This window comes from Vanacampus margaritifer, chromosome 7 (assembly GCF_051991255.1).
Source record: "Vanacampus margaritifer isolate UIUO_Vmar chromosome 7, RoL_Vmar_1.0, whole genome shotgun sequence".
Classification (NCBI taxonomy): Eukaryota; Metazoa; Chordata; class Actinopteri; order Syngnathiformes; family Syngnathidae; genus Vanacampus; species Vanacampus margaritifer.
In genome coordinates this window covers 24,402,792-24,422,327 of record NC_135438.1, presented here as the reverse complement: position 1 = coordinate 24,422,327, position 19,536 = coordinate 24,402,792, and the positions used below count along the sequence as shown (strand labels likewise).

General features: G+C 38.6%; 1 protein-coding gene across 5 annotated transcripts in view; it reads left to right on the top strand.

Moving 5' to 3' along the window:
* The window catches only part of sorcs1 (sortilin-related VPS10 domain containing receptor 1), a 258,319-nt gene extending 239,553 nt beyond the window's left edge, over positions 1 to 18,766 (top strand). Inside the window, exons 21-27 of one of the 5 annotated variants that reach the window (XR_013294726.1) lie at positions 446 to 572; positions 2,753 to 2,865; positions 8,207 to 8,341; positions 10,582 to 10,681; positions 13,051 to 13,156; positions 13,774 to 13,927; positions 18,161 to 18,766. Coding sequence is in view for 3 of the 5 variants with exons in the window: in XM_077570249.1 (XP_077426375.1) it covers positions 446 to 572; positions 2,753 to 2,865; positions 8,207 to 8,341; positions 10,582 to 10,681; positions 13,051 to 13,156; positions 13,770 to 13,927; positions 18,161 to 18,222 (801 nt within the window). In the remaining 2 variants the exon portion in view is untranslated. Of the gene's footprint in view, positions 1 to 445; positions 573 to 2,752; positions 2,866 to 8,206; positions 8,342 to 10,581; positions 10,682 to 13,050; positions 13,157 to 13,769; positions 13,928 to 14,041; positions 14,799 to 18,160 lie in introns of those variants that run through there. The other 4 variants (XR_013294727.1, XM_077570250.1, XM_077570249.1 and 1 more) reach the window with 4 other exon arrangements.
* The last annotated feature ends 770 nt before the right edge of the window (positions 18,767 to 19,536 follow it).

The following is a 19,536-nucleotide window of genomic DNA, read 5'->3' as shown; positions in this document are numbered from 1 at the left end:
AATAAAACAGGCAAAGGGAGTTGCTTCAGTGAAAATGGCTGGGAGTGAATGAGTTAATGGTGGGAAAAGTTTAGATTTAGTTTAGTTTAGTTTTTGTTTGTTTTTTTTTGTTTTTTGTTTTTTGGGGGGGGGGGGGGGTCATTACTTTTTGTCACAAACACCTGGCCCCTGAACAGAGGTGCTTAAACGTACACAGTCAGAGATGACAGGAAGGAGTTGCTAGTGTCATGCAGGAAACTTCCCTCTGGCCCCTGGTACGCAATGCAGTTTTTGTGTGTTTGTGCGTGCGTGCGTGCATGTGCCAGAGAGCTGGCACCTATGTAGTGTAAATAACAGCAGTGTGAGATGTTAACCAGTTGTTAATAAGGTTCTCTCATGGGAGCCCTGATGTTCCGACTGTGACTCTCTCTCAACTCTCTTCCACTCTCTCCCTGACTTTTCCCAGCAGCCCCTAATCACCCTCGAGGCAAGTGTGACATGTACATTTTCCCAGGAAGGCATCAATACAGTCACCGTGCAGGTGTCTGCAGGGAATACTATTCTGCAGGAGAGAAAGGCCATCTCCGTCCATGGTGAGCCAACTGTTTCTGAGATTCTGTTGTTGTACGAAATATGTCATGCCAGCTTGAAACAAGTAAAATCTATAAGGGGAGGGTAGAAATAACACTGGAAACTACGCCAGGTTATCGTTGTTAACAATAATCAGAACTTTGCTTCTCATTAAAATGATTGTTGCTAGCTCACCGCTTGGCCTGATTCATTCACTCAAACGTGAGTTTTATGTATGTATGTACAATGTACTTCTCTACACATGTATACTTCTGTGAAGTCTTCTACTTATTGCTGCACTTCTTATTTATTTAATTTTAATTTTTATCTCTTTCTATTCTGTTGTTTCTCTTTACTGTAAACTGCAGCTGGACGGAGTCCAGGAAAAAGTTCCCCACGGGGAAAATAAAAGTATATCGTATCGTATCGTATCGTATCGAGTGTTGTCTCCCAAATATTCCTTTGTGACAATACAAGTCACAATATTTTATGACCCAATATGACTCCAATCCAAAAATTCTGATTCAGCGTTAGTTTTTAATACCCTATTTTCTCTTCTCTTTTCGAGTCACCTCAGATTTACAGATACATGGTCCTAGTGGCAGAAAAGGGGAGGATGAGTTCTATATGCATACATACACATATGAATAGACTGCATGAATATATTATATAGACAGTCCCCTCCAAAAGGATTGGAATGGCAAGGACAAATCTTTTGTTTTTGTTGTACTGTATACTGAAGAAGACATTTGGCTTATTGATCAAAAGAAGAAAATGAGACAGAAATTTATAATGTCATGGTATTTCTATCTAGATGTGTTAAACAACTCGGATCATGTTTTGTTTGAAGCCACCCACTTGACCATAAGTATTGGAATGGACATTACCAAATGAATTTAAGGGTTAGGGTTAGGCTTAACCTAACCCCTAACCCTAACCCTAACCCTAACCCTAACCCTAAGTGAATAACATTTAATATTTGGTGGTATAACCCTTGCTTGCAATGACAGCATCAAGCCTGTAACTCATTGACCTCACCAGACTGTTGCATTCTTCATTTGAAATGCTTTCCCGGCCCTTCACTGCAGCCTCTTTCTGTTCTTGATTGTTTCTGGGGATTTGTCCCTTCAGTCTCCTCTTCGGGAGGTAAAATTCTGCACATGCGCTCATGCACAGGTCTCAAACTCAAGGCCTAGGGGCCAGATCCAGCACATCATGTCAACTAACATGATCCTTGCTAAAATATCTATCAAAATTTTAAATTGTCATGTGTAATAAATAATAACATTGAGAGTTTGCAAGATTATTAATATTTTTTACTCTTTTTACAGTAACTTATGTTAGTTAATCTTGTTTATGTGCCTTTTACCTGTTAATTTTACTTCACTCATGTATTGTTTTATTTTTATCTTATTTAATTTTAGCTCCAGTGTCCCTCACTGGTGTTCGGGGCTCCACAGTTTCTTGGGGGTGGGGAGGGCTGGAGTGTTGTAGGGTGATGTCATGCTTGTCACCGCAGACATGTAGTTTTGTGGTAGCTAGTGTACGACACAATTGGGATGAAAACTGAAAGGGAAAAAAACAAAAACAAGAGGCACAGCCCAAACTCCAGCTCTGACTACAAGAAAACTGAAAAAAAAAAAAAAACAAGTTTATTTGAGTGCACATACTCGCACATGCACCATGCACAATCTTGACACCGAGGCTACAGTTGCGGTTTAAGCCAGGTGGCAGTCGCGAGTAAAAACGTAACACACTCACAATGCACCTTTACATTCCTGAGTATATCTGGATGAGCATAAATCTAGTTCTGTTTGTTTGTTTGTTTGTTTATTATTGTGAAAACACACCAAGTGTTTTCCTGAGTGCTCGTATTCATTGATTTATTTATTATAGCTTCCTTTCAGTAATTCAACTTATGTTGAGATTTATTTGTGGACAGCAGAATATTTTGATAATAGTGTATCATTGACAATGATAAATAATAGATGATAATAGATGTGTATATGACGTCTTTCTTGCTGTTTATTTTGCCATCTATTGAAAAGTGAACCACAGTACATAGATAATTACTAGATTAGATTGCCTTAATGCTCCCCAGAAACAGAGCCAGAAAAGATAGAATTGGATCCCCATTAATGGAATCTGAAAGCCGGCCTCTACTGACAAGGTAAAGGGTTACATGGTTTTTCTTTTCATACAGAATATTTCCAGTCTCATCTCCTGGCCTTTTCTTCTAACCTGGATGATCACAACCCTGATGTTCCAGAATGGAGGCTTGATGTGAGCAGAGTCATCAAGAATTCACTTATCCAGGTAAAAAATATTAGGTCTTTTCATGGAAAATGTTGCATTTATTTTATTGGGTAAATACTGTCAGTTTGAGTGGATATCTTGCAGCCTGCAATTGCTGCGTGACCTCAGAGACAGAGTGCAGCGGAAATTGATCGTTTAAGATCATTTGGATTGGAGGGCTTGCGCTCACCTGAGTGCAGCGCACACGACAGAAGTTGTGGTGCAGGTGAAGAGTAAGGGCCCTAGTTTAATACCCAGTGTAAGTCTAGTGCAAAGCCCAGTCTAACAGTGTGAGTAGGTGTAGTTTTCTTTCTTCTGGTATTTTACTAGATTAGCACATAGAAGAGGGTATTTGCACCATTGTGGTATGGAAGGCAGCCGACTGCAGTCAAAGCAGGTCCCCTCATTCTCTTTCAAATCATGGAGGTATAGGCACATTGCGGAAGCAGAAATTGAGTCCGTGCAAGAGAATGGTGCGCGCAAAGTGCGTTTATACAGATAAACTGCAAGATCTCCCCTTATGGATGATGTAGACATGGGCAATTGGAGACTGCCTTGCACAGTCTTACAGTCAGGGGGAGTGCTATTAATATTGATAATGGCATCCACCACAAACGTCCGCGGAGCTCAGAATCTGCCTGCCTACTTTAAATTCACCAAAATTGCATTATACCACCTTCACCACTATTTAGACCTGGTTTTAGTTAGTCTAAAATTGACTATGCTGGATCGCCTATCAAGGCATAGAACCTCTGCCAAATTCACAAACACACTGAACTAGACTGGCACAAAAATGAGTGCAGTCTACTTTTTGTCACCGAATTATCAACTGGGCCAGAGGCGTGCCAACTCCATCCAACAGAAAGCCCAGCGAGGCGCAATGTAATCCCAAACTTAGTGAACTAGACGTGCCCCACGAAATGAATATGCGTCCCTTTTTACACTGAGTGCACGGGAAGCTCATTGCCAAATGTGAGAGTACCGAAAGGGTCGGTTGCAGCTTGACAAGCTAGAGATATAGTTCAAGCTAAATAAGGCATGTAAGTACAGAGTTTGCCTTATTAATTGGCTGCTTATTTCAACATCCTTATATCTGTAATACCCTTAATATTCTGTAATAATCTTGCAAAAAAAAAAAAAAATGACACAGTATTTCCTTTTACCAGCGGCTATGTCTCTTTCGCTATTTATTATTAGCATCAGTTTCAGCTCGCAAGGTGGAATACCCACAACAATCTCAAATCAAAAATGTGACAAGATGGAAACACACATCTCCAAGTCTATAAAAAAAAAGATATATATAAAAAGTAAGGGTGTCAAAATTAGTGCGTTAATTTTGAGTTAATTTAAAGTTCCTTTAACGCCACCATTTTTTTTTGACCGGCGATTAACTCTTTGACTGCCAGACGTTTTCAGAAAAGGGATGCCTGTGGGTGCCAGCCGATTTAAGCATTTTGACTGATCTTTCAAGGTCCACAGAAAATTTTGTGTTTGGAATATGGAAACACACATACTACCAAATGAAAGATTGGACTCTCATCTTTCATCTTTTAAAGTTTGTTTCTACCTTATTCCGTTTTTCAGTAATCAACAATAGAAAATGGTTAGTTTCACCCAAATGCTTTGTTTTGAAACAAAATACGGAGAAATCAAGCTTTTTGTGAAACGATATTATTCCATGCACTCTAGTGAATTTGACACTTTTTTTTTCCATGAATGATGCCACAAACACCTAAACAGTGCTTTACTTCTGTAAAACACTACCACCAACAATGAAAAAGTGTTTTTTGATAGCAAAATAAGTTTATTTACATTCAACAGTGTAACAATTTGACAAAACAATTTGGCAAACTATTTACAAATGTGTGCAACCATGGTACTATTTACAGTTGTGTGGATGTTTCAAATACAGTTTTTCTTTTTGTAACACTCCCCTGCGTGCAAGGCGACGCAGCAGGATTTGCACAACAGATTAGTTTCACTGCGATTGCAGACACTACACTTTTTTGCTGTCTTTTTTTTTCCGGGGAATAGCAAGTATATACTGCAGTGTGTGTTTGGCCATGTTGCCATCAAGTCTACTCTCAGGATCATGATACGGTAACATTACGGTGGTGTTACGTCTGGCTTCCTCATGTCTTTCAGTTCCTATACCGGGTGGTAAGAGATGTTCTGATCCATCTTATCCGCTCCATTCGTGGTGGCATCGTAGTCCAGAACCAGTGTCTTCTCCGTGATCAGACTGTACCCACTCCTCCGATGAATATGCATTGGACTCGGGGCACTCTTCGTCGTCCGATTGAACGTCCGCCTGAGCAGAAGTGCTCGGTTGTGCCCCGCGTTTTCCGGCGTTAGCATCGCTAGCCGGTGAGGCTTTATGACGTGATCATAGCCGCCGCGTCAACACTTCCAACTTCGGCGTCAACCTCGGCGTCACCATCATCATCATCGTCGTCATCAATGTGCTCTTTAGCACTGGTTGATGCTTCTCTTCTTTGAAAAAAACAATCAAGCGTGAGCTGCTTGCCACCGGTCGCCATTTTCGCTTTCTCAGCCATTGTCCCCTCAACACTCTAGCTCCTCCTCACATCTTCTACTACTGACGCCTATACGATCTTGTCCAAAGAGAGTCATCGCTGCCATCTAGGGGCCAAAAATAGTCATTATACTAACTAGATCTGCTTGATACTTTCAGCACAGCTGGCCAAGGCTTTCCTCTACCCGTTTCCCAAAAAATAAAAAATAAAACTTGGTGAACGTCTTTTAACGTCTTTGGCGCTCCTCCGTAGGATTTTACTAAACGTTATTTAACGTTTTTAGCAGTCAAAGAGTTAATGATTATATAATGTTCCTTACTTGGAAATCCAGTACTGGTGAAATTCCAGTCTTAACGCAGCAGACATGCACACGTCAAAATGTAGCCGTAATAAATTTAATAATAATGCGTATATTTGTGGAGACTGGGGTCAAGTTGTATTTTACAATTTTAAAAATGTGCAGAATTTCACAAGTTACTTCATGTTAAAGATTAGATCGCTCTTAAAGCGATACAAGACTTATAACTCTTTTTCCAGTATTGTAAAAGTGCAAATATCTCTGGCATCTTATTCCCTTAATTTTCTTTAAAACCGATTAAGTATCAAAATAAGAACATCCCTTGGTGAACGCCATTCTCCTGGTCACGTGATCATGATGACGTATCCTGTGCGTAAACGAAAGCCGCCTTGGTTCATTTTAATGGGAGTTTGCCGACGTAATTGGCAAGAAAAAGGCCGTCTTCTATCCCAATTACTTTGCCAATTCCGATCAGAGTAAAATGCTCAGCACGTCGGGTTTCATGTCATTCCGTATTAAGGTGTGGCGGTGGGGGGGTTCCCTCTCCTAATGTGGGCTAAAGCGTGCTTAGCACATGTAACAATTATAGACCAGTCACCCACCCATTTCCCCATCCTTTCCTTTACATTTCCCTTTTGGAAATGTGCATTCAGTCAACCTTGGTTGGGTGAGCTCCCTCCATTTCTTCCCCCTTTGCCTAAACCAGAGACAATCCAAAAGTGATTACACTCTTTTGAAGTCAACCACAGGCCACCTCACCAGCATGTGAATGTTTGTTTTGACCAGCCGGAACCACAAGTTTATGGCATCAAAGTACTTTATCGGAAAGCATCATTTTCATCCCTGCTGACATCTGAGCTTTGGGTTCAGACTTGCGGTCTGCAAGCTCCGTCTTATCAAGTCATAAAACAACAACCTGAGCAGACAACATGCCAACTGCCTGCAAAGGTCAGTTGGAATCCTGGTCAATACATTCAAGCCTTCTTGGAGGTTACACGTGACCATAGTGTCTCCAAGTGGTCACGATTGGAACTGCCCTCACATGGAACTCACCTATACACCCATTCTCACCACAAAGTAATCTTACACAGTTCCCATAAGAAATGCAGCACATACAAGTGAACTTACGCACAACTGAATGTTTCACGTCATGTTGTTATGTCTATGAAGGAGATATGTGTAACCGTAGTGAATAAATGCATGTTTCTCTAAATTTAATTCCATCTCACTCTCAATCGTGCTTGTGTCCGAGTGGATTAGTAATTCTTTTTTATGAATAAATAAATGAGGATTTGGATTTTATTCGTTGTGTTTCTCCAAAAGTGAAAGTAAACAGAACGTGGTGCCCCTATGGGCAATTGAGGGAATTACGACCTCCTAAATCGCCGTTCAAATGATTAATTAGTCCAAAAAGACAACATCAATTATCGCTACACACACAACATGTAGCTTGGCCTAGCAGAGTAAAAGTCTGTCGGTTAGGGACCGTCCACAAATTACATTTCCAGAGTGAAGAATGTCAATGGTGACTTGACTGGTAATTTGAGCCTCTGTAACACGCAACTTGTAGACGTTCCCCAACTTCGACTCACTATGAGCCGGCCACTTTTATCTGGCTTTCGGCTGGATACAAATCTTTGGCGAGTCCTCCATGGCTATAGTGCCTTTGAAGAAGTGCTTCTTTGCTATAGGGCATAATTCCACCTTTGATGTCCACTGTGGGACACAGTAGTCGTGAGTGGCTTTGTTGTCATTAGCGGCCATGTCATATATGCGTGTTTTACACGTCACGATGTTCTCGTGAGTTTCCAAAATGGCCAATACTGAACTTAATGCAAAAATATTTATAAAAAGTACTATAAAATTATAATTGCTCAACATAAATTGACAATTTTTTCAGGGAAGAGTTGAAATTAACCATTTCACAGAATAGCTGGTTAGTTTTTCATAAGTCTTAATATAAAAAGAAAAATGCACTGAGCTGTCACCAACATCTTACAAGTGCAATTATGCCATCTAGTGGCAGGAAAATTACCTCAACACAAATCACACACGTTTTTACAGTACAGTACACGTTTATCTCAATTGTATGAATTATTAAAATAATCATTCAATGACTAAAAGATGCAGCCATATTTCTGTTAGTTTAACATTTTTTTCCACTTTTATGTTACCAAGTATGAAGTATGAGTATGAAAAATTTGAAAAAAATATTATTTTATTGTACATTTAGAACAGATATAAAATTTGCGATTAATCGTGAGTTAATTATTTAAATCATGTGATTAATTAAAAAAATATATCGCCTGTCTGACACCCATAATATAAAGCAAGTGTGGTTACATAAAATCAAAATAATTTTTTTAAATGATGTTGGAAATCAAATTAGTGTACACAGACAGTTCCTTCCCTCAGCAGTCAACATTTAAAAAAAAAAAAAGTCTTTGAACAAATATATTTTAGCCAGTGGAATTACGCCTTTCATGGTACGGTAGCCTTCATTTATTTCTTATATGTTCTCCACCAGGCCACAGGTTTGAATGGGGATCATCTTCTGGTCACTGTCCTCCCAGGTTTGCCTACAACAGCAGAGTTTTTCTTACTGCTTGACAAAAAACTAATTGAAAAGGAACACAAGAAGAAATCTGCTCATTTAAATCAGGTAAGAATGTTGGCTGAGAATCTACTGGCTTGCCTGTCAACATGTTTGCAAACTTTTTCCCTAGCTCTTGACAGTATTTGTGTTTCGGCAGATTTCAGCTTGCTATTCACACTTCTTCACCAATCTGAAGTGTGTGTCCCTTTTTGCAGTATTTGTCATTCATGCTGTTTCAGCATGGTCAAGTCACTTATTGCATCTTCCAGTAGATGTCAGTATAGGTACACCAGTTAATGTCCACCCTTGAGGTATGCTTCATTATACTCATCGTTATATAAACCTAAGAGTTATTAGAAAATTATCAGGGTGAAGATCTTGAAACTCTCCTGTGACACATCTTGTGGGAGCCAATCATGGAGATGATATTGTCCAGATTGATTGATAAGTCACTGAATCACTTCTGGCTAAAGATGGACTAAAAGAGTTTCACATTCAAATAACTGATTGTCATCATTTGATCTGCTCTCTGTGGGAACATTTACGTCAGTGTGACTGAAATATTAAATTGCAAAGGAAATCAATTTAGTTCACTTGCATGTGGTCAATCGCATGGAAAAGGTCCTTTTTTTCTTCTTTCCAGCAATAAATCTTTATTCAAGGTTGTGATCGTAAAAGGACTCTACATATTAAAATGTATAGATAGATTTGCTAACTCTGTTATAAACCGGGACCATAAAGGAATTCAATCCAATCTGCAAAAAGTCATAAATGACTGCATGAGTTACACTAAGGAGCAGTAGTAGTGTGTTTGTTTTGAATGTGCAAATTCATCCAATGAGGCAAAGAGTTTTTTAACCTTAGCTTCAGTGTCAGGATTTTTGTGTAAATGTATTGATAAAGAAATGGAAATATCCTGTACAGTATATGGTTTCAAAAAAAAGTATCTACGATACCTTTATATCATCATTAGGTTTTTTTTTTACGTGCCATTTGGTTGTACAGTCAAGACAATGTAGATTAATCAAGTAATGTTGTAAATAATTTGCAAACAGACTTTAACATAAACCTAGGAATAGCTGGTCAAGGGACTGAGGTTACTTTGGGTCACAGTGGCAATGCACATAGAGCAATAGCGATGAATCCTATTCAGTTGCTGCATAGTCAGAATTTTCAAATATGCCATTTAATCAGGGTGCATCACAGGAGGACTATCTTGGGTATATAGCAAATCTTTGCATGTGGCGTTTCCATGCTTGTGAGGGTTTTCTATGCCTACTCTTAATATCCTCCCACAGTCCAAAACAGTGTCCGTATCAATGCACATTCGGGAGGAGGGCATTAGGTTAGCGTATGGAGGGAAATTCATAATGTGGCATGACCATATGAAAATCATTTTATTTGCATTTAGTTTTGAATAATTTTATGTTTGCATCTCACTGTCTAAAATAGATATACTGATAGATGAAGGAATATATCAAGTTTGCCATGAAAAGGCTACACTCTCAAGTTTTTCTAAAATGAGGGAGAGGCAACTCGTGCCATGTCCTATAGACACTCTCGGGCGCACATGTACACACACACAAAAAAAATAAAAAATAAATATATATATATACTGTATATAAAATAAAAGAGAGCAATGATGATGAAATGTCAAATCGGTAAAATTACTGAATGAACAATACTGAGCTCTTAGGGGGGGGAAATAAATAAATAAATAAATAAATAAAACAAAACAAAAATAAAGACACTCTCGGGCTAATTTTGGCTATGTCAAAAAAGGCGAGGGGAAAGCTGAAATGGTGAAAAACAATTTAAAGCTATGTTTCCGCAAATATGTATGACATATTTAAGTTCTCAGTTTCTGTACGTTTTCAGGAGTTATCTTCAAAAGTATCAAGTATTAAAAAATGAATGCACTTTACAAGGTCTTCAAATGTAATCAAATATACAGAAAAATAAATACATGAGTGAACTTACTTTTGGCCTTCCCATGGCCCACAGATGATCTAAATGATACAATTTAATGTGGTCAATGTGAATTTTTTTTCAGAGAGGATAATGCTAGAGTAACAGGAGGACTGAGTGAAAACTCATGACAAAAATGTGATCATTATTTATTCATTTTCAAAATATATTTATCTACCAATATATGTATTTTTAGTAATTTCATTTTTTTTTTTGCAAAGCAGACAGTGCCCCATAAAAATGTTATGCACCCAAAAGTTGTCCTTGTATAAAATAAAATGTATGATATAAAACTAGGGATAGATGATCAAACAAAATTTCATTTTTTGTACCAACAGCTCTCTGAGATGATGCTGAGTGCCTTGAATCAGAATTTGGTTCAGTTCACACTGCGGCCTGGAGTCCAGGTCACAGTCTACGCAGCACACCTATCAGCAGGTAATGACACAGTCACTGATGGAAAGCAATTTTGGGGTGCCTTTTTCAAGTAAATGTCAATTAAGCAGTTTAAGTGTCAGCAGACAGAAAGCTTCTGGGAAGTTACCTGACCTACACAGTGGATAAGCCTACTGTTATTTGCACATGCTGCCCTCATCAGATAATAATCCCTACACTGCGTTTGATTGGTTCTCACCATTTAGCAACACAATAATCTTTCAAAGAGTAAGCATGGTTACAAGTATGTGTGCCTTTGCCTATTTGGGATGCTGCTCCCGTGCAACCACTGTAATGACCTGCAATGACTATTACTATAGACTAGACATGCTTTCATAAAGCAGTATGCGTCGGTAACTTGACTTGCAAATTTAGAAAATAGGGCTTGTTGCTTGGTTAATTTCTTTGCTTTACTTTGCTTCGTATAAGCTGCCGCTCTAGTGGAACCTAAGTTCACTAACAGTTTACAAACAAAATTAGGAGTAAAATATTGCTTGGGCTATACTTTTGTGTGACTCAGTTGTGTTTTCTCTCACACCGCAAAAATGCTGTTCGTTCCATGTGCCATTAATCAGTTTCATCACGGTTTGTTCTGCTGTAAATTAGCCTTCACTGTGTATGTAATAAAAGTTTCTCCTTATTATTATCTTAATTGTTTAATATATATATATATATTTATATATATAAAATCGTTGAACACCCTAACTATAATTGCTCATTCAATGTAAACCCTGCCAAAGACAGATGGCCATTTCTGCCACTGGAGCTGCTGTGGCTCATCGTCTGGCGAGGGTGCGGTGGCCTGACAAGATACTCTCATTAATCGCATTCCAATTTATTTCAAATGGGAAAATTAATTCGACATACAAGCTAATTATGTTACGTTACGAGCTAGGTCACAAAACAGACTTGTAAGGGCAGAGCATAACTTATCAAATGCAATGCAACGCAATGTAATGCAACAAAGAAAACCAGAAACACACCATCATAAGCCATGATATGTTTTAAATGCGGCCTTAATTATTTTGACAAAATAAACAAATCCCAAACAAAATATGCATCAGTGTGGTCTTACAGTCATGCAATAAGTGCAAAGTTGAATGGACATTCCAAAAAAAGCTACCCCCATTGACACATAATGCTTATCAAAATGAGATGATTTGCTTACTACAGTGCCTTGGTAATTTAAGATCGCATCATGTCTTCTTATTGTGATTTTGTCTTTGCCTGTCAAACACTCAGCTTGTTAAAACATTTTTATAAACAATGGATTGTTGTCACATCAAATTTGAATATCGTGGAAAGAGCAATGAATTTCAGTAGTTTGAAAAAGTAAATATACCGGTACTGTATATTCTACATGATTATAGTTCACAGCATTCTCAAGAAATTAGATTACATAGCAGTCATCCATTCGCCGAACCGCTTATCCTCAGTAGCGTCCTAGCCATGCTAGAGCCTATTGCAGCTGTAACAATCTAAATTATTTCAAATTCTAATTTATGTGTTAAATAAATTTTCTTTAGCCTGGTACAGTCTATGTGTAAATAAAAAAAAAGTGAGTAAATAAACACTGTAGCAAACCCAGCCAGACAATGGTGAAGCCTACTGGTGTTCCTTAAATTTTATATTCCTTCCTTGTTCCATTTGTTGACACACCGTAAGAGCTATACCGGCGTGAACAAACAAATAATACACATAAATTATTGTCCTTAAAAGTTGTCAAATACACCTTCAACACCACAACTTTTAGTCGTACATGTGAAAAAGCTAGCTAAAACACAGCTAGTAGGCTAGAGTAGCAATTATCAACCACTAATGAGATATTATCACTCGCGTAACTTCAATTGGAAATAACATACAAAAACTAATTTTCACAAGTAATTCACATAATGAAAAATCACAATAAAACAAATAAAACAACATAAATACCTTGTCCACATTTCAGCTAGGTGCTTAGTCAGTACACGTTGAATCACTGACCTTTTTTTTTTCTTCTTTTTTTCTGTTAACGTCTTTCAGTTAGGCATAAAGGCACCTCTAGTGGGTAGTAGCTATTTCCTGGACTGCCAGAAGTGTGCCAAAATAAAAGCACATAACATAAAATAAAAAAATAAAATAAAAAATAAAGCATGGAGGGAACGGGATATTGACATTAGAAAATTCTAAAGTTTGTCAAATTAATAAACAGAGTCTTTTATGAGTTCGTTACAAACATGCTCGGCCTCTATTTGACAAATCACAGTATTAGAATCATTGTTATTCCATGATTTACAAGAAATGCCTTGCGGCATGATTTAGTTTGGTGGAGATAAAGTTGTTTTTGTAGTGACATTCACAATGGTTACTTCCATCTTCTGTTTTTTTCACAGCACCGCTAGTGGACAGTAGCGAGAACCACAGTACCCCAGCCATGTTGATGTTGCTATCAGTTGTGGTTGTGGGCTTAGCTGTGTTTGTCATCTACAAATTCAAGAGGTAAAATATTCATGAAATGCCACGTGTATGAGGAGTCCACATATGAATGAGGTGAAAGGTGTTGTAGCTTGTTGGTGGGGGACTTGACAGCTTTATAAACAAAAGCATCTTGTGAGGTGACATTTTGTGTTGATAGCTGCCCATCAAAAGATTGCTTAAGCACAATTCCCTGGAGAGGAATCATCTTTTCTTCTCACATATATTTTGAAATACTGTGGAAGTCTTTGGGTTGGTATTTCATTTCAAAATAAATGTCAGTCAGTCGTCATAGTTTATCGATATTTAGCCCTTTGAATGTAGGCAGTTGGCCTTTCTCAAATGTTAAATATGTCTTCCACCAATGTGTTGTTGCACGGTAATAGGGCAGGAGGTATCATGACGATTCAAACAATCAAAATAAAAGAGCAAAACCTTATCACCTATACTAGTAATTGCTGATTTGCCATGAATTGACATTACATGAGACATGACACATATCCCAAAATAAGTTTTTGGCTGGTATGCAAATAGTAGAGCAGTACAAGTGAGATTAATACACTTCCTGTGGCCCCAGTCTTATTTCAGTTAGGCTCCACTTTTTATCCATTTGCCTCAATGTAAATATTTCCTCAAGGAAGATCCCAGGCCTCAACGTCTATGCGCAGATGCAGAACGAAAAGGAACAAGAAATGATTAGTCCAGCCAATCCAACAGAGGCCACGCCAAATTCACAGCGGGACGTGGTTCCTTCTTTGGAGACTTTGGACACGGTGTTTAACTCACGGCTCATCGGTAAACATGTTGTTTATGGTGCTTCTCTTTTGTTTTCATTTGTCATACCACTGTGATTGTGTACATGTTCCGTCATGAAACTCATCCTGCACTTTTTCTTTTTTTTTTCTTTAGAACTTAAATGATCGAGTCCGGGAGTGCATGGAAACTAAAAGATGAATGAGTATGATAAGCAGTACATCTGTGAACTCTAAGGGATCTATATTCATACCCAGCATAAGTCTAATGGGGTATATGCCACGGAGGAGGCGGGACATCCGACTTCCGGGTCTCACATATCAGCTTTCTTTCCGTTTCCTGTTTGCGACGTGTTGGCCGCATCCCAGTTCTTGCGCTTCCGCCTTTGGGTCCCTCGGTTGCGCGTTCCCGTCGACGGGTGCGAGTAAGTAGTGTGTCTGTCTTGGTCGTCCGAAGCATTTCAGAGAGCCCATTGGCGAGAGCGCGCGGTTGGGGTGCGGAGGGGTGGGGGTACGAACGAGTGTTGGAACACGGCCAGCAGTGGCCGTAAACGGCGCTGATGTGTGAAACCCGTAAGTCAGAATTCCATGGCATCTACCTCATTGTGTACAGGGTGAGCTCCACCAGGTGTGTAATTTCACAACTGCTCACAGCTTGGTGCAGTTACAAACCATAAGTTTGTGCCATTGTGGGCGTGTACATAATTGACTTGATTCTCAGCTAGTCCTTGACATGGCAGAAGCAGAAACCGATTTGCTGGAGTCCATGTAAGAGGTTGAACCGTGCAAAATACATTTATGAGGAACTGCAAGGAGGACTTGGGTCATTTAAAATTTGATTCAATTAATTACCGATCCACTGAATGGTTCAATTTGACCCAACTTCCTGTGTTGCTTTATACAAAATTACCTAATTTTTTACCCAAAGTTGACCCAACTTTCTGTTTGGTTATTACAAAAATTTTGACCGAAAGTTGGGTCAAATTACCCCAATTAGAGTATCTGACCCAACATTATAGGTCGTTATATACAAAATGAATTTTTATTTTATTTTTTTACCCAGAGTTGGGTCAAATTGTTCAAAGTAGAGGAGCTAACCCAACTTTCTGGGTTGTTTTACACAATATGACCCAATTAATGACCCAAGGTTGGGTCAAATGCCACTTTTCCATTAGCCCCGCACCGCACGTTACTGCACCTCACGGAACGACACTACACGGCACCAACATTGAACCGTATTTACAATTTCATATGGACCACCATGGATGAAATATTGCGAGTTTGATTTCACGACCGGCTCGCGAAGCTCGCTGCCTGCGCTATTTCTGAATGGAGAACTCAACCTCATTCTGTGGCTCGAGCTCTCATTCAAGTGAATGGGAACACACGATCAGACCATAATCATTACAAATCCATCCACAAGTACCTTGTAAATTGTAAATATAGTTGAGCGTTGTTGTAATATAAAATTATATTTGTTCTATATATTGTATTTTTATGACTTTGGCAAAGACCGGCGGCCTCCTCTGCCTCTCTTGCGTAAAACCAGGAAATGGCCGTGTGCCACGGCATTGCTTGCTGCGTCACTATCGGCCAATCAGATGACAAGTGACGACATGGCTGCGCTCGGCACCAGACGCAGACGACCGGCGCTGCAGTTCCACCTCCGAGATGGTTCTAAAAAGCGGTTTCATTGTAACCGCTCGGCCCCGAAAAGTTCCATCGAGACGCAAACACCTGGGGACAAAAAATGCCGCTTCGGTGTGGAAGCGGTCCGGTGCCAAAATTGACCCAAGTAGAGGACCTTTCCATTTATGACCCATAAAAGGGTTATTTTTGACCCAACTGTTTTTATAGTGCAGATTGATTACAGATCACTGCTGTGATGAAAATAAGAATAATAACAACAATAATAATACGTCCAAATTAATTGATTTGTACAATTATTCAGATGGTTTGATGCATGCTGTGGTCCTATTATAAATGAAATACAATGACATCCACCACAGATATCTGCTCAGAATCTGCCTGCACCTCAATCAGAGTAAAAAAAAAAAAAAAGTGTTACACTACCATCAGCAATACTTAGACGTGGTTCCAGCAGGTGTAAAGTTTAGTCTACATTCAGCTTCCAAGATTTTAGGTGCTCCGGGGGAGTGTGCAGCACGCTAAATGAGGCTATATCAAGATGTGCCAGTTTTTACACTAAAGGGAACCTGCGCTATGCGTTTATGGATATAGAGCTCTAAAAATTAAATCAGATCAAATTAGATCTAATGTTCACTAATGAAGTCATGTGTTTTGCCAACTAACCAATCTCTTTGTGTCAACTACGGAATTTGGACCAGCTGGAACAATTCGCAATGGAAGAATGGGCCAAAATCCCTCAGGAGACCTCTGCCAACCTGGTGAAGAACTACTCTTAGAGGTTGCTCCTATAATTAGTTTATCAGCAAGCTCTGCAGAATCCTGATAACGATCCGGAACTTTAGAAACATGTGCGTTGGAGGACAGAAACATCTCAAACCTGCAGGACTGCGGCCCTCGAGGACCAGGATCGGGAGAGCCTGATTTAAAGATTTAAAAGCAAATTAAAGAACGTTTAAATGAACTTTAAAGTGAACAGGGAGCCAGTGAAAAGAGGCCAGAATTTGTGTTTTTGAGTTTAAAAAAAATGTGTTTTTGAGCAGCAGCATTTTAGACTGGAGATGCTCGAGGTGGACTGGCTGATTCCAAAATAAAATGCATTACACTAATCCATGTGAGATGTAACAGAGGCATGGATTGCTGTTTCCAAGTACGTTTTTGAAAGATGAGGTTTTGCTTGAGCCAGCTGCTTCGATTAAAATGCTAGATTTAACAAAAGTTACAACTTAAAATCCACGTTAAAGACTGTTGGCTTTAGATAAGACGCCAGGGGGCGCAAGTCAACAGGGTGTGATGTACACGGGCCAAATGCCATAGCATTTCAATTTCATTGAAATTCAAAAAGTTTAGTGCCATCCAGGGTTTCATTTCCTTCAAACAGGACAAAAGTAGCCTTAAGGATACACACAAAATACCACCCCTTAACCAAGTAAGTGTCAATGTGGATGTGGTTAAAACAAATGAATAAATAAATAAAATCTGCCTTCGTATCTGTACGTTGACACAAAAATACAGAAAATGGTAACTGAAGTTGATTCTCTTTCCTTGGGGGGGAGAAAACCCAAAACACAAGCTGTCTGTCTTGATTAACAAAAACAATGCTTGTCATTCAAATTCCCCTTTATTGTGTATTAACCAAAATAAAGAAAACCAAAAACTGTGATGAGTCAGATCTCTCTGTATGAGATGAAAAATCAACAGGTCTCCAAACATGTCTGTCCACCAACATCAGAGTTTAGGCAAAACAGTTTCAGAAAAACATTTGTTTTGAAAACTGCTATTCATATTTTGAATTGCCTCAAAACCAGTGGCTGAGACTTTGCCACTTGTGAAATGTAATCTTGTGACAGAACCAGAACGTGACTCTCCATCTCGCCTCTGGAATAATGTAATGTGCTGTGAAAATAGCTCTCTGTAGCCCACGATGCTCATCCACCTGCAGTGAGTGGCACAGTGAAACCACTCCACAGCTAATTGGCAACCTCTGCTTTCATTTTTTTTCATAAAGTCCAGGTATAACTTTTTGACTAAAGTGTGGACGTGATGGGATGTCGTGTGGCTCTATAACTTTAAGCATATAGTTAAGCCTCCTCATTCAACAATTGAATAGGCCCTTATCCCGTTGTAATAAAAACACCAATACCATGCGGTTATTACTCTTTTCTTTTTATGTTAATTTCTTACTAAAGGCTGTTTAAATACTGTAGCTATATGTTGTACTAAGCTGCTTGAGACATTCACAGTCAGAGTATGTCGTTTTAAACGCGTTAGCATGTTAGGCTAGTAAAAAAATGACTGTGAAACAAATGTCGGCCTTTCTTAGCCAAATGCATCATACAATGATCCCATTATTCAATTCATCTATTATCTGGGGTTGTTAGACATTTTAAACTATAAAGACCTGTTGTTAACGTGAAATAATCTACTTTTTATTAAAAGGGTAGCGCTATCAATTCTCTGCTCTCACTGCTGCCTATGCCAAAACGTTAAATTACTGTGCATTAACTCACCTGACCCATTTATCCCATCCATCCATCCATCCATCCATCCAATGTCGCACAAAAATGGAAGTTTTGCAATTTAAAAAACAAAAAGTTTATTCACATTATTGTTGCTTTGTTTTCCCTAGGATGTAAGAAACCTCATCTTCATGTGAAGTTCTCCACAGAACTTCCCACTTACGTCGTCTAAACTGTGGACTGGAATACTACTGCTGCATCATTCCGTACATTTGTTTTCAGTAATTTGGGACTGTGTTTTTTAGCTTGGCACCTGTGCATGTTGGACTTTACTGGCACATAGTGTACTCTATTACAAACCAGAGAAAACCTTCCTTTAGACCTATATCCAATAAATTCTATTTTTATTATATTGTCATTTATACAAGCCACACCAACAATTCAATGACAGCATGAGGGGTGACAAATGTCATAAGAAGCAATGTTTTGGTTTTGCCTACCTGAGAAGACTGTTATTATCCTGTGAAGCAAATGGCGGCCATGCATTATTTATTCATATGAGTATATATTTGTTCTTGAAGTAAATTACACATAATTTGTAAATCATGATTGTGATTCTATGTTGATAATATACAGTATATATTTAAATAACAAGTGTAACATAAAACAAAAAACGTTGTTTTCCATTATTAATAGGCTACAGTACTTTCTTACCAATGCGGTGTTGCTTTTTTTTGTAAAACATAAGGCACAATACATACTGTACTGAACAATAAGACAGGGTGTAATTTTCTTGAGGCATTTAAACCTTGATAAGTTGCTATTATAATCATGCTTCACTTCCTCACTAAAAATGAGGGCCCTTCATCCAAGAAATCTTTAATTTTTTACCAGATATTACTCATTGTAGAAATAGAGGGAAAATGTGTGAAAATTGTCAGCAAAAACACTGGATTTATGGTGGCTGTGAGTGAAATGGGGTCTCACATACATTTGTGACAGAATCTAACGTGATTGACAAGGAGAACTGGGAAAGCAGAGAGTTTGAGAGAGATGGACTGTTTTGTTTTTTATTTTTTGCAGACACAGCACGTTAGGCAGTTTTTTGTTGAGATGTATAAAATGTGTATTACACCACTACATTTCGTAAATGAAATGTATTAAATGTATATTTTACTCTGATACATTTCTGGTAAACATGTTACTCCAAAAGTTATTCCAACATAAATTCTAAAGAAATGTTTTGTTGATGTAATGCTGAAAGGCTGAATTAAAGTCTTAAAGCCCCTATCCCACTGAGCTGCCAGATGCTTCGAATGTTGCGTTTTGTCAGGGTTCGGAATAGGTCGTTGGCTCCATAATTTTCAAAAGCACTAGTCTCAGTCTGTTGTACTGCTTGACCAGTGTTTTCACAGATTACTTGAAAAAGTAATGTGATTACCGATTACTCCTCAAAAAGTAATCTAGTTACTTTACTGATTACTTTGTCAAAAAGTAACTTATCAGATACTTTTTATGAATTTCCGCCCTTTGCTGCCTCAATATA